Source organism: Apteryx rowi, unplaced genomic scaffold, assembly GCF_003343035.1.
Source record: "Apteryx rowi isolate R43461 unplaced genomic scaffold, aptRow1 scaffold_12, whole genome shotgun sequence".
Taxonomy (NCBI): domain Eukaryota; kingdom Metazoa; phylum Chordata; class Aves; order Apterygiformes; family Apterygidae; genus Apteryx; species Apteryx rowi.
Window position 1 is genome coordinate 6,804,270 of NW_020447419.1, and position 14,873 is coordinate 6,819,142.

General features: G+C 37.5%; 1 protein-coding gene across 3 annotated transcripts in view; it reads left to right on the forward strand.

Annotated features, from left to right (window-relative positions):
• The first annotated feature begins 1,603 nt into the window (after positions 1–1,603).
• The window catches only part of ALS2 (ALS2, alsin Rho guanine nucleotide exchange factor), a 38,806-nt gene continuing 25,536 nt past the window's right edge, over positions 1,604–14,873 (forward strand). Inside the window, exons 1-10 of one of the 3 annotated variants that reach the window (XM_026088249.1) lie at positions 1,604–1,692; positions 4,325–4,479; positions 6,129–7,042; positions 8,387–8,747; positions 9,677–9,845; positions 10,281–10,377; positions 10,790–10,867; positions 11,864–12,037; positions 13,671–13,842; positions 14,229–14,409. In XM_026088249.1, coding sequence (XP_025944034.1) covers positions 1,673–1,692; positions 4,325–4,479; positions 6,129–7,042; positions 8,387–8,747; positions 9,677–9,845; positions 10,281–10,377; positions 10,790–10,867; positions 11,864–12,037; positions 13,671–13,842; positions 14,229–14,409 — 2,321 coding nt within the window. In that variant the 5' untranslated portion in view covers positions 1,604–1,672. The remainder of the gene's footprint in view (positions 1,693–4,324; positions 4,480–6,128; positions 7,043–8,386; positions 8,748–9,676; positions 9,846–10,280; positions 10,378–10,789; positions 10,868–11,863; positions 12,038–13,670; positions 13,843–14,228; positions 14,410–14,873) is intronic. The other 2 variants (XM_026088257.1, XM_026088265.1) reach the window with 2 other exon arrangements.

Here is a 14,873-nt window from a genome sequence, read left to right on the forward strand (position 1 = left end):
AGAATTTGTTAGAAATGGAATTTAATTTGGTTATTTCAGTTAGTGATTTATCAGTGTTTATTAGTGTTTCCAGTGTGAATTGAAACTTTCTGTATACAGCAGACAATATACACAAAGCTGTAATCTGTAATCAAGACTCGTCATGTTTTATTTCTACTTTCTTTATCTAAGGCTTTGGGCTACTCTTTCTGGAATTTTTCTTGGAGATGCACTGTCTTGAAAGGCCATTCTTTTATTTTTTTTTTTGTTACAGTGGATATCAGAGCAACTATAAAATAACAAAAATTGGGTAACAAAGAATTATGTCTGAAATGTATTTCACTTCAATAAATATCATATGCCTGCATTAATGTAGCTTAAAAATTCTAATACTCTATCTAGTAAGGCAGTAGATCAATGAAAATTACAATTCATTGAATGCTTAAAAATATATATATAAGAAACAAGGATTCTTGGCAGCTTCCCTTTTGTTGTAAGAAAAGTAATACAAAAGCATCCTTCTGAAGATTTGTCTAAGATAAAGAGAACTTCAGTTGCAGCATTGACTTGCTTAGGTATGGAGTATCTCTGAAGCAGAGGCTAACATGGTAGTTATTTACTGTGATTTTTAACTAATACTGTAAAATCTCCAATCTGTTACTATGGGCTTGTCGCACGGAAGCCACGTACAATTCTTTTCATTTGTTTTGTAGTTTATTGAAATTATGTGGCTTCCTTACAACTGAGTTATACAATATGCTGGAAAAGGAGCTGGCTTTAAGGATTCCCAAAGAGGAGATATTATTTTTCTWTTATTATTATTATTAAGAATATGATGGCAAATAGAAAAGGTGGTGGGTGTGAAGGATGAACTTACAAAATTCAAAATCAAAAGGACAAAGTAAAGTAGAGCAGCCACTTTTGTCTCCTTGGCTTCTGTGGTCTTGTCAGATCTTCAGAGACACTCTGCTATCTGATTGCATGAAGAAGTGTTTTGAACTCTTGATTGGATTTCTGCATTTCTGCCCAGGCTTTAATAGAACCATAGATTTTAATGACAGTGTATACTTTGGTTCGGGAATACAATTATGAATTCAACTCATTTACTGCTCATACAAATCCATATGCCCTATAAATGTTGCTTGAGCATAGAATTCTGTCATATATGAGACTGAAAAAGGATCAGTTACGTTGCTTTGTTTCTTGAGTGATGTTTCTTGAGTATACTGCRAATTATAAAAAAAAATTTATTTTCTGTAGAATAAATAAGTAACCATTGAATGGTCACTGCTGCATCCCAAATGCTACATTTTATTAGTTGGTAATAGTGTTTCTGGTTGGAAAAGTCCATTCTATCCTTAGGCTAATTCATTCCTGTCTTTGAACTAGATTTTGTTTAGTCTGCTTACAATAGATCAATTGTAAGATGAGTAGGTAGGACAGCTCTGGCCATTTAGCTTTTGTCTGCCAACTCAGTGTGTGTAAGCTGAAAACTTGTAAGCATTCTTATGTTGTGGAAACGCTCACTTATTTAACACATGGCGTATAAAGCTTTGCTTCTTGTTTCCTGCAGAGTTGATAGTATTTGCAATTACATAGCCAGTTTATTTTGTATGTTTTACAGTTTGTGAAATTACATTGTTCCTTTCGAAAGAGGAATGATTTGGTGGTGATGGAGTGCTGCCACTGACAGATGGACTCACAGGAAAGAAGGTGAGAATGAGCAGCTAGGTCAAGCCATAGAGGCTTCCTGAAATGTGCCAACTAATAATCACCCTGTAAAAGTAAGTGATGTCGGCATACACTTATTATATAAACTGAGCTAAAGGGGAGGAGAAGAGGAGTAACCTAGCTTTAGCTTTAATTATGTCTGGAACACTCAACTTGTTATAACAGTAACTTTTTTTCTGATTGATTGTTGAGCGTTATCAATGGAGAGCCATTGGCTGGAGAATTGAAAGTAACATTATCTGATGAATAGTAGATCACATCTGTTATCTGCATGTGTGAATTCTGATTCTGGATTGATAGCCCTGCAAATAGGCTATTATTTTATCCTTGTTTCTTCCATTAGTATACCTGACAGAGGAGTCAGGTGTTTTGGAAGGGTAGTGTCTTCTAATGAATCCAGGTGTATGAATGTCCGAATTTATCTTACATTGTTCTCTGAAGAGTTATTAAATGGATAAATGCCCAAACATTAGATCATGGGTTAAATTTAATGCACAGAAGGTTGAGGAAAGCTCTCTATTTTATTGTGCTGTGTTCTTTGGTGTGCTTTGCTCTTCTGAGTAAAATCCACGTTTTGGTCTTAAGCTAACTGTGATGTTGGATTTCCTAATCTGTTTCTCACCTGCATATTACGCAGTTGGTTACTCTTTTATTTACTTCTAAGCACAAATACATAGTATTAAAATGCAGGGTCCACTTTGCATTTTAAATACAAAGGATGTTAGTTGCCTTAAATTACTTACCCAAATTTTAGAAGACTTCTTGACTAACCTTTTTGTTGATTTTCTTATGTAGAAAAAGACAATCACAGGGGTTGGGGTTGGAAGGGACCTCTGGAGATCATTTGGTCCAATGCCCCTGCTCAAGCAGAGTCAGCTAGAGCAGGTTGCCCAGGACCGTCTCCCATCAGGTTTTGAATATCTCCAAGGCTGGAGTCTCCACAACCTCTGTGGGCAACCTGTCCCAGTGTTCAACCACCCTCACAGTGAAGAAGGGTTTTTTTGTGTTCAAGTGGATTTTGGGGGTGGGAACAGAAACTGAGACACATGGCTCCATCTCTACTAGTTAGTCTCACCTGATGTTGGATCTTTGAGAGGCACGTGGTACAAAGGTGTAGCTCATCCTATGCAATGCAATTTGCAAAACTTAATTTGAAAGAAGTCAGAGTGAGCATGAATAGCTGCTTACTATGAGTGTGCTACTTGCATGTTAGAACATGCCAGCAGCGTAGCCTATCAGACGAGCCTTTTCTGAGATTCCTTCAGTGTTGGAAAACATACATTGCTTTATGCTTTTGCTTCTAGACATCCATTGCCATTCCATCAAAGCTCTTCTCACTACCTTATGTATTTCACTTCACAAGTTCATGTGAAGCTGACAAGAGCTGATTTATATAGGGAGTAAATGGCTTAAGACTGTTGCCAAATAAGGAACTAAACCTCCTTTTTCCTGTAGAGTGAATAACAATCTATTATATATGAAATTGTAAATGAATTTGACTCTTAATTGAACTTGAAATGCTGTCAGTCCATATTAAAGTTTAAAGTTATATTTTTGTTTAAGTTGCATGATTACATCAATAGTTAAAACTGTATGCTTGTTGTCAAAGTTCTGAGGAATTTCTTTCTGCTGAATGGAAGAAGTTACTGACTGAGCATTCAAACCAGAGTTTGCTGAAGTGTTAAAGCAGCTTTGGATAGCTGCAGTCATTCCTGCAAGCCTGGATACTTCCATTGTGCTTCAAGTTTTTTGTTTTGTTTTTTTGTTCAATTCATTTGAATGACTGACTCATTTGAATCTGAGAAACTCACTAAGAATTGAAAAAGCAAAAAAAAACCTCCTCCTTCTTTCTAAAGGTAGAAATGAAAGTAGGTAAAGGATGAGATCTTGTGGGTGTGATGTTGTAAAGACACTGAATGGAAGAATCAGTTCACTGTACAGTCTGCAGACAGTTTTTCCTTTCCTTAATTATTTTTAAAAGCAAATGTTGTTTGATGAGAACTTTTTGTATAATTCCAGCACACTCAGCATTTTATGTAACTGATAAAAACACATTTATAATGCTGTTTTTCTGCATTTTGATTTCCAAAAATTCAATAATGCGAAACATAAAATCAATAAATCGGAAGTGTTCCTTCTGTTTTCTAACACAGTAAGAATTACCGTTATAAATCTCACTATTTCTGTAGGAATAGAGTTGCTTACATGTGAGTCGAAATGACATAACTGTCTCCTTGAATATACAGGTAATGGCAGAAGTGTGTATTCATTTGATCTCCTCACAGTGAGCAAAAAACCCAATATTTAATGTAAAGGCTCTGTTATGAATAAGCATATTTTAAAAGTTACTAACATATCAGGGTCAGCTGCTTTTCAGATAGTAAAGTACAAATGAAAAACAGACCTAATGATTTTTATATTGAAGATTTTTGTTTTTCCTTTAAATAGCATTTAAATTAAGATCACCAAATTCTAAATGGAGTATATGGACTTCCTGAAATTAAAGCTAATGTCTGAGCCACTAAGTCTTTTACGCATATGTGAAAAGCAAACTGCATGTTACTGAACTATAGAAAACTGCAAGCTGATTCTGTTTCCTCCATTCTTTTTGTAGTTCAGAAGAGGCAGAAGGAGCCAAAGAGAGAGGCCTGGTCTATGTTTGGAAGGCTGGTTCCTGCTCAGTAACTCCAGAAAGACTTCCAGGCCTCAATGGAAAGACTGTATTACAGGCAGCCCTTGGAATAAATCATGGCTTACTTCTAACAGAAGGTAATAAATATATTCATTTTAAATTGAGGCAATAACAAGCTTTAATTATTGTCAGTTTTTTTCTTTTAGAGGTTTTTATCTGATTCTATCCCTAAGTCTCATACTCAATTTCTGAACTGTTAAATTTATAATGTTGCCAGTATTTCCTTCTTAGTTTTAAGTCACTTAAAACTGTGTTGGAATAGAAATTATATGCAGAGTGGCTGCTTGCGTGGTCTTTTTTCTCTTAACAATGGCTCTGGGTTTCCRTTTTAAAGATGGTAGCATAATCTGAACTCTGTTAGCTCAAAATAAAAGTTACTGTGACTTCTTTTGTTCCAAAAATACAGTATAGCAACAAGTTCTTATGATGTGTAAGAGCTTTGGTTTCTGTGGGTTTCTGGAAAAACATGTAGCTAGCAGATATAGCAGCAGATGCATTAGAGTGAGTCTTGGTTTGTAATCAGTTTGGCGCCATGAATCAAAAAAGGAATTTCTAAAAGATGGTCCCTTTAAGTGTTTGTATAGCTTGGTCCTTACTTGAGATGATCAATGGGCATACAGTTGTAAAGAAAAAACTGGAAGTTGCTTCTTTGATTTTTTGCTGGTATTTTCTAAGGAAAGAATTTAACGCCTTTGAACAAAACCAAGTTTCAGGTTTTAAAAAGGGGAAGAAAAAAAGTTTCAGGTTATTGGAGAACCTGCTATAGCCATCTGTAATCTGTCAGAGCTGTTATGGAGCTCCAGTATTTTCCTGAAGTTKTTTTGGTAATTAAAAAGACTTTTTGCCCATGTATTCTTGCCCCATGAAGGATATTGTCTGTGGATATGATTTATTGTTCTTTTATCACTGTCAAAATAACTGTTGTCAAAATTCATCCTTAAAATAGATTTCTGCTTTTTTGCTTTTATTTATAATTAGTGAACTAACTTGCATTGGTATTGCTGCAATCATTTCAGATAAAAGAAAGGATATTTGGAGGAGGGGCCTTGTGATTTTAAAAAAATAAGAGAATTAAAGCAGTAGCAGGGTACATTTACCCCCTTTCCACATGTTAGGGCAGAGTTTTCCTGTTTTACTTTAGGGTGGCAAATGATCAGTACAATTGGGGGTGCTAGATGTCTGTATGGAAGGATGAGCTCTGTACTTTGTGCTTTTCCAGCATGTCTGTATGCATGGAGTACAGAGCAGGGAAAACTTGAAAGGCTGAACTATACATTTATGTTCTATATTAAGAAATAGAATGTATTATGTACTCTAAGATAATTCTCATGTAGTTTCTGTTAAGTGTTGTTTTCTCCGAATAGTTTGCACCAGCAAGATGAATTGTATTTATTCATCTATGTATTTACTGTGGGTCAGCATTCATTGGTCCTTTTTTAAAATGTATTTACTCAGTCTATTCTGTTAACTCAGTCTATTCTGTATAGTAGAATTTTTAGCAGAAAAGTATCTTAGCTCAGCAATGTTCATGTATGTACAGGGTAATGTTAATACCTGGTATAGAACTTACAGCAGCAATAGCAAAGAGCAACCAGCAGCCTTCATACATCAATACTATAGTTTTGCAAAGCCTGGAATAAGCTAAAAATTGATGTTCATTCATCTGAATCTCTTTTCAAATTGTTGTGTTGACTTAACTTCATTAAAACCATGTTGTCTTTTTCAGGTGGAGAGGTCTACAGTTTTGGAAAACTTCCCTGGAGAACAGGACCAGAGGAGTCATGTGCTAATAGTCCCATCTTAGAAAATACTTTGCTTGGGCAGCATATTATTACAGTGGCAGCTGGCAGCTTCCATAATGGAGCCGTGACAGAAGGTGGTGTGGTCTATATGTGGGGAAACAATTCTGCTGGCCAATGTGCAGTTGCTAATCAACCATATGTGCCAGAACCACAACCCATCAGTATTTCTGATTCTGAAACCAGTCCTCTGCTATCGGTCAGGATTTTGCAGCTAGCATGTGGAGAGGAGCACACCCTGGCACTATCGCTAAGCAGGGAGATATGGGCCTGGGGGAGCGGCTGCCAGCTGGGTCTCATAACAACAACTTTCCCAGTGATAAAGCCGCAGAAGGTAGAGCACCTGGCAGGACGTGTTGTGCTCCAGGTTGCTTGTGGAGCTTACCACAGCCTGGCTCTGGTACAGTGTCTCCCTGTGCAGGAAATGAAGCCTATCCCAGAGAGGTGCAATCATTGCAGCCAACTCCTCATTACCATGACAGACAAGGAAGATCATGTAATCATATCAGATAGTCACTGTTGCCCATTGGGTGTAGCGCTGGCTGATACCCAAACAGAAAATCTTCTCTCCTGTCCTTCATTGGAGACCCTAGAAGGAAAAAGTGTAACAGGTAGCCAAAGTGAAGACTGTCAGAAATCCATTGTGGAAGAACATATGCTTGTTGCTTTAGAACATGATGGAGCAAGCATGCTTTCCAGCAACGATGGACAGGAAGACAGTGGAATCTCTAGTCCTGGGAATATTCTGTTCCCTGACAAAAAAGAAGTGAAAGAGTACAGTTTATCAGATAACTCGTTAAATGAGAGCCTGGAGAAAAGCATGGATACAGAAGCTGAGCAGGTTGGTACCTAGTAACAAGTTCTTAATGTGCTACAACTCCTCTTATCCTGTATACATGACGTTTTGTGTTATACTGATTGCAAATGAAATATTCTCTTAGTTTTTAATGAAAGTGGGGTGTTTCTGTAGTTTCAAAAATTTTTTTCTCTGTGATGGCTCTCAGCTTGCATGTGGAAGAGCTTTTTGCCTACCATTCTTGTTCAGTTGTAAGCCGCCTTTAATGTGAGTAGCCTTGACAGTGCTCCAGCCTTGCCTCTATGGTCCATAGTATCAGAACCAAGAAAGCCCATTTCCCATTCCCTTCTCCAGCCCTTTATTGATGCATGCGAAAGTTTCCTGTCCGTGTGGGACAGTAAGCTGGTACTTGGCTAGTTTACCTTTAATGTAAAACTTTCTTTTCTATACATGGAATGAATCCCTTACAAATCTGTCTAATTTCTCAATCAGTTAAAAATTCTAGATGGTAAGTAAAGATTGAAAAGATAATGCTAAAATGTTGTCTAAAGGCTTCTGATGTTAATCACGTGTGTTCCATAAAACCAGAACAGGGATGGGAAATAGGTAATATTTTTTTTTTTGCTTTGGGCGATGCAGAAAATGGTTCAGCTGTACTGTTTTAATGCTATTGCAGAACAGTAAAGTAGTAATTTCTTGATAAGCATCGGAAAACATTTGACACAAAGCTTCAAGAAACATGCTGTTCTTAGCTCTCTGCCCAAATACTACTATTTCAACTACTTTTAAAAAAAGTCATATTTTAAAGGGCGGGGGGGGGGAGGGAGAAAAGAAAATACAAGCCAAAAACTATTAGACAGAAAACTAATCTAAGCTCTTAGAGTACAGTCTGGCAATTCCTACTCAAGTACTATCCTACTGGATGATTTACATTTGAGGTAATTTTTGTCTTAAGGTACACCTTGCAAAATGAATCATTGCATTTCCCTTTTAATATATTAAAGAGAGAACATATCTTTCTGTAAATACAGTGCGCTCACTGATGCACTTTAATCAGTGGCAAAGAAGCTGCTAATAAGCCTAAAATTAAATCCCTTTTTATATTTGYTTTGCAAAGACACAAATTTTTTAGTATTAAAAAAAAAAAAAAACACAACCTGTTATGGATGAGCTAACAAGGAACAGACAAAGCCTAGTCCATGCAGAAGTGGTGCTTGGTCTTACCTTACAAAATGTGATTGAGGAACAGATTTACATGTAGGTATAAAAAACTTCATCATTAGTGTCTCATTCAGTGTAGCACATAGTTTGAACAGTGAATTTGTGTATTGTCATTCCACTGTTACATGGTATCTGGTATGATATACTTTGATTTTTCTTTGGTTTTAGCCTTCTCAAGAAGAACAACTCGGTGCTTGTGTCTCAGGCCCTCCAAGTACCAGCACATCTGCCTTGAACAGCTTGGTGGCCTCTTGTGCATCAGCAGTTGGTGTGAGAGTAGCTGCTACATATGAAGCTGGAGCATTGTCTCTGAAGAAAGTAATGAACTTTTATGGCACATCTTCAAGTGAAGTGGGATCTCAATCTGGCAGTGGTTCCCCAGGGCCTGAAGGTCTGAAAGACAGTCGAGAAGAGCAGGTCAGACTGGAATCCATGCAAGGAAAGAAGAGTTCCAGTTTAGTAGATATTAGAGAGGAGGAATCTGAAGGAGTGAGCCGAAGACTTTCCCTGCCTGGCTTGTTGTCACAAGGTAAGAGAGTGTGTTGGGAAAGCCAAGAGACTGGAAAAATTATAATACTGTAAAGGGTTGTAACTGAAGACACAACACACTTGGATGTAAACTTAATCCTCTACTAAAGGTGTTTGTGAATTATAAACTATATTTAAGGACCTGAAGATGGGGGAGAGGGGAAGGCTAGCAAATATTGGATCCTAATAAAATCAAAAGCATAGTGGGCTTAGGAATGTTCTTCATAGTAAAGTAGGCTCACTGGTAGATTTGGATATCTTTTACAAAATGACCTGAGATGACTAACTGCCTTTCATATCGGTTGCATAGCAGGTAAGATCTGTGTGGCCCGTGATCCCTACTGCATTGGCCTGGTTTTGAGACAGGAGCCTAGAAATATTCCAGTTCCAATTGCCAAACTTCAAAGCTAGTGAGCTTCTTCCCTTGCAAGTTTTAATGTTGTTAATCACTCTGAAGGCAGAGTTATATGGTTTAGTTCTATAGTGGTTCTGGATCTGAGAGGAGTTTTTAGGAGTTATTGGAATACTTATGTTCACTGCAAGGATATGCTTTCTTTCAAAATATACTTACTTTTACATAAAATTTGGTTTTGTTCATTTGCTTTAGTGTAACCACATAGTTTTCATATGCCCATTATTCTCTAATAGCATCTGAAACTTGCTTAGGACATATCTACTTTTAGCACACGTTGCTCCTGTGTATGAGTAATCTAGCTTCTTACACTTTAGCATTTGCTCTGAATCTTAATTAAGACCCCCTAGAGACTGCTTGATCAGTTATTTTGAATGACACTCTTCCTGTGTAAGATGCAGTCTGTGTAATGGTGTATTTATCTGAAATGATGAGCTGGGTTTTTTATTCTTGTTTTGTTTTTTTAAGCCTTAAGCATTGAGTCTTTTTTTTTTTAGTTTCTCTTGGCTTGTTTTCAGTTTCCCCTAGGCTCTTACGGAAGGTAGGGCGGGCAAAAATGAGGACTGTGGCTCTGACTCCAACCTACAGTGGTGAGGCTGATGCTCTTTTACCATCTCTAAGAACGGAGGTATGGAGCTGGGGAAAGGGGAAGGAAGGACAACTAGGACATGGTGATGTTCTGCCAAGGTGAGATTTCTCTGAGAAAAGTTTCTTTATTCTGCAGGTCAGTAGGAAGTCTCGAGTAGTAAACTTTCTCAGAATTGGCCAACTGCCTTACTTTGGGTTCTTATTCTTTAAGTGGTCTGACCTCAGATCCTTCTAGTAACATGTTTTATGCTATATTCTTACTAAACTTAGGTCAGTCAGAACTTCTCCCTTGTAATTGCTGGGAGTTTTGATGAAATTTTGACTGTATTGTCCTAACTGGAGTGAGGTTCATCATCGATTTTCGCCCTTCGGCATCTTTTTGACTAAGCTGGTTTATTGCCAAAAGATTCCGTGTACTTTTCTGTTTTCTCTAATGTGCTTGGGAAAAAATAAAACTTGGATTTTATTTCCGTGTTAGGAATTCCTCTGATAGTTTTTTGTTTTTTTTCCTTTATGGGTTCTGGGGATTGACAGGCTTCAGCCACTATGTGTGAAAAGTCTAGATGGCAAAGAAGTGATTCAGCTGTCTGCTGGTGGCCATCATTCCTTAGCACTCACTGCCAAATCCCAGGTACAAGTGATCATATAACTTATTGCTTATCTATGACATGGTTGTCAAGTTTGCTATTTTCTAGGTTTGTTTTTGTTTCTCTTGCTTCTAAATGTTTGTTCCCATTTGTGGGAAGAGAGTTGGAAGCACTGTGTTTAGTGGAGATTTAATTATATTTCTGCCTAACTTCAAGTCAGTCTTTAAAAATAATATTGATGACACATGCATGATGTGGTACCTTCCATTTCTGAATGTGAGAAGACATAATCTGAGAATATAGGAAGACAGTGGAGATTAGGGAAGTGCTTCTTGGTACATAAGCTTGATACCCTTGACTTGTGTCTGTTTGCACAGTTGATGTGTTGCACTACTACAATTCAGTATGTCTGTGTATATACTGTTACTTTCTGATGTCTGGCTATGTTCTGCGCAGGTGTATTCATGGGGCAGTAATACCTCTGGCCAGCTTGGTCACTTAAATTCCCCAACAACTGTCCCTCGTCTTGCAAAGGTACTTTCTGTTTTCTATATTTTTCTTCTTTCAGTTTAGGGCTTCTTCCAATAAGGGTGAGTGTAAAGTAATTTCTAAAAACTGATCTTGGTTATGGATCCATGTGCTATAAAGTAGTAGATTTGTTAATTCCTTTGATTTATAGTGTGACACTAATCCTTACATGAACTTGTGAAAATCTATGCAACAATTCATTTGCATAAACTTCAGCTGTTTTGGGGGGGAGGGATGGTCTTGCCTTTTTTTCTCCAATTTGACAGCTTTATCTTATAACCAAATTTCACTTCTGCCTTATCATTGGTTTCTCTGATATTAATGTTCCAATGATGAGACTTTTAATACCAAGGAACACTGTTTATTTTCTAAACAACTGCTCCTAGCATGTTTAGCTTTACTAGATCATGGCCGTATTTGTTATTCATCTGTGTATTTCTAGAGCTGTTAGTCATATCTTGCACAAAAATCAGTGCTGTTTTGGTAGTGGGCTTTTTGTCTGTTTTGAAATTTTCAGCACATTGAGTAAATAGCCAAATGATGATTTTGGGTTAGACCAGACCCCTGACTGTGTTTTCAGATGCTTGCCTGTCTTTGGAAAACTAGCTATAGAGTTTTCCTGTTTAGGCCTTATGCAAATAAATGTACAGCTGTCTCCCAAATTCATAGAATTCCCAGTTAAATAGAGAGGGAGATCAGTGTCCTAACTTTCATCAAGCCTACCTGAAGTCCATTTAAAAATAAAAATGGTTTATATTTTAAAGGCAGAAGATCAGCTGTTGTAAAGCAGAATGGAAAGAAAGTCCTTTTGAGCAAAACACAGGAAAAATATTTGTTAATGAGACATTGGTGTTGAAAAATGATGAGTTATTGCAATACTTTTGCATGTTGTCAGGTCTATTTCTTGCTTTTGTGGCCAGAAGCATTGAGAACTCTCCTCTCCTTCCAGCCTCAGGCGATGATTTTTTTTTATAATGTCTTTTCCTCCCTCATGAATCTCAGGTGTTTGGTGATGGTGTTTGGAGTACAGCAGCAGGACCAGATTATTCCCTGTTCTTAACAGATGAGGAAGACTTCCAACCTGGATTATATTACAGTGGCCAGGAGACAACAGAAAATAATTTATATGAAAATAACTGTATGAAGAGTCCAGTTCTGTTACTATCCTGTAGTAAGGTGAGTGGTGTTTCCTTTAAGTTAGTGCAATCCTACTGATAACTTTTGAAATGGCACAGTGCAGGTTCTTCAGCTAGCTTTAAGGGTGTCTTGTCAAGGAACTTGTTCCTTGTAGTCAAACCAGGAGCACAGCTGCATGGGGCAGGCACGAGGCCTCTTAGTGTTGTTCTTTTCCCTGCCTGTTTCTTGTCTTTCCTTGTGTTTGAGGGGAAGGGAGGTGCTTCCAATGTCTCTAATCCATTTCCTCCAATATGTGCATGTTGCAGAAGTGCACCCTCATATCATGTTTCCACCTTCTTCATGAGTTGATTCTTTGGTGCCATTGCTCTTCATTTTTTCCTGTTTCTTGAGTGACTGAGGGCATTGCCTCCTTGTGCCCTGGCTCTATATTGTGTTCTGTTTCCTATTTGTGAGTGGGTGGAAGGGTCCCCCTGAGTTCTGGACCATCTCCTTCCCCCACCCCTGGCCTTTCTTGCAGGTATAAAGGAGGAACGGAGCAAAGGCACCAAAAAGTGCATTCCCATATTTATGGGAGAGAGGAAGTGCCCCTATTCAATTTTCATTACCAAGCTGAATCTCACTGTAGCTGTCCTAAAGTTGGTATGAAGTGGGGGACTGTGTGTTCTGACTCCACATCCTGCTGCAAGCTCTTTCGTTTCAGGCCAACCTGAGTTTAAGGTAGCAGGCAGGAGACAGGCGAGGTAGAAGGTACCTCTTTGTTTCTCAGCTGTTCTCATCTCATTGCTGCTTCCCTAGATCTAGCAGCACAGCAACTGGAGAGTGGTTTTGAGGAGCGTGCATATACACTTGTGTTTTTTCTGAGAGATTGTTGCTAGCCATTCCCTTCCCTTCTATTACAGGGTGGCACATCCGTCATGGGATGGTCTAACAGACTATTTAGTTGGCTTTTGCATGCCATAATTGCCCTCTGGGTTGTTTATTGAACACTTCTGGCTCAGTGTTTCTGAGGAATCCTCTATTCAACAACAAAGAAAATAAAAGCAGAACTCAAACACTGAGTTACTTTACAGTATTGCATGTGAAGCAGAATTAATGAGGAGTCAGAGTGTATCAGTGGTACTTGTGCAAACTTTAGAGAAAAATTTTGCTTCCTACAACTGTGACTATAATACAGGTAGTACTACTCCGGTTTTTTGGAACAGTAATGTTGCTCTTCTTAATTGACATTAAGTTCAGAGTAATCGTAAATATTAAACCCTTGTAATCCTTGCTTCCTAGCTGTAAGGAGAAATAGCTGATGTGACAATATTAGTTAGTATCAATATTGTTGATATATGCATAAAGAAATATATTGCAGTTCTAAGTGACTGAACTCGTCATTATCTCTTACATGAGTAACAGCTGTGTGAGCTGTCTTAAAAGATGGTCCATTTGTTGCTTCTTAGGCTGTGTCAATACTAGGAAAATGAACAGCATTGATTATAAATGTTTCTTCTACTTATCACTCTTTTATTAAGCCAGTATTGAATGGATTGCTTGTCATTGTGGATGACTGACACTTACTGTTACTTAGCCCTAATAAAGATCTTTTATTCTGTATCATTCTAATTTTAAATTGGAAGGTAAAAAGAAAAATATTAAAGCTGCTTTTTTTCTTCTTTTGCCCTTTCAGATAGGGTACATAAGCAATGTGATAGCTGGTGGGAAAAACTGTTTGGTCTTGGTAGACAAAAACATAATGGGATATATTGCCAGTTTGCATGAGTTGGCCTCTACTGAGAGAAGATTTTATTTTAAACTGAGTGAGATCAAATCTCAGGTTCTTAGACCTCTTCTAGGTTTAGGTAAGAACTTCTTTTAACATGTTCTTTGTTATCATTTCCCTTAAGTTCTACAATAACTTCTTTATTCAAAATTTCAAAATAATTTTCTATTTTAAAGATAAAGCTAAGATCTTATTCCTATTTCCTGTTTGGAGCTATTAGTGAAATACAGCTGCATTTTGACATCTGCATTATGTTATTAGCATTTGCACTTTCCTAACTGTTCCATAACTTAATGGTTTGAGCCATATTTAGTCCAAAAATCACTGAATTCCTGATTCTGAATAATGTTGCCAGGAAGTGAAACTGCTGATAAAACATTGAAATAGTAGTGTGGGGTAATTCTCCTTATTAATGGGTGCTCTTCTCTTGTAAAGTAAGCTAAATTGCTTTTTGTTATGTTGCAGATAACTTGGGCAATGCAAATACAATCCAGTTGTTGCAGGAAATGGCGAGCAGGTTCAGCAAGTTATGCTATCTCATTGGTCAACATGGAGCTTCTTTAAGTAGTTTTCTTCATGGAGTAAAAGAAGCCAGGAGCTTGGCCATCCTGAAGCATTCCAGTCTCTTCTTGGATAGTTACACTGAGCAAGTATCTAGTTCTCTCTCATCCTGAGTCTCTGCAAGTTTAATCTACTGACCAGAATCTTGAGTTAGGGAGAAGCGATCATAAGAAAAACAGCATAAGAAACTATCTTGCAAATTATATTCTTGCAATTTAAAATTTATGGAGGAAATTACATAGAGAGGAATCCACTTTGTACTGAGCTATATATTTCAAGATCTTGGTTAGCAGAGTGTACTGCGCAGTTTTGGCTTTCCTAATACAAAATTCTGTGTAGAAACTCTTTTTTTGGCTGTTGCTTATATATCTTATAGAATGACATAATTGTTACTTAATTAGGATATTGTAATACAATGTAGTAGAGCAGTTATTGCTAGGCTACTAAGTAAAGCTGTCTTTGGGATTTATTGTGGTTACAAAATGCCTTACCAAAACTTAAGTAAAAATTGCATCCTAGAAGAACAGTTCTTCTGTCCTAGTATTTGCC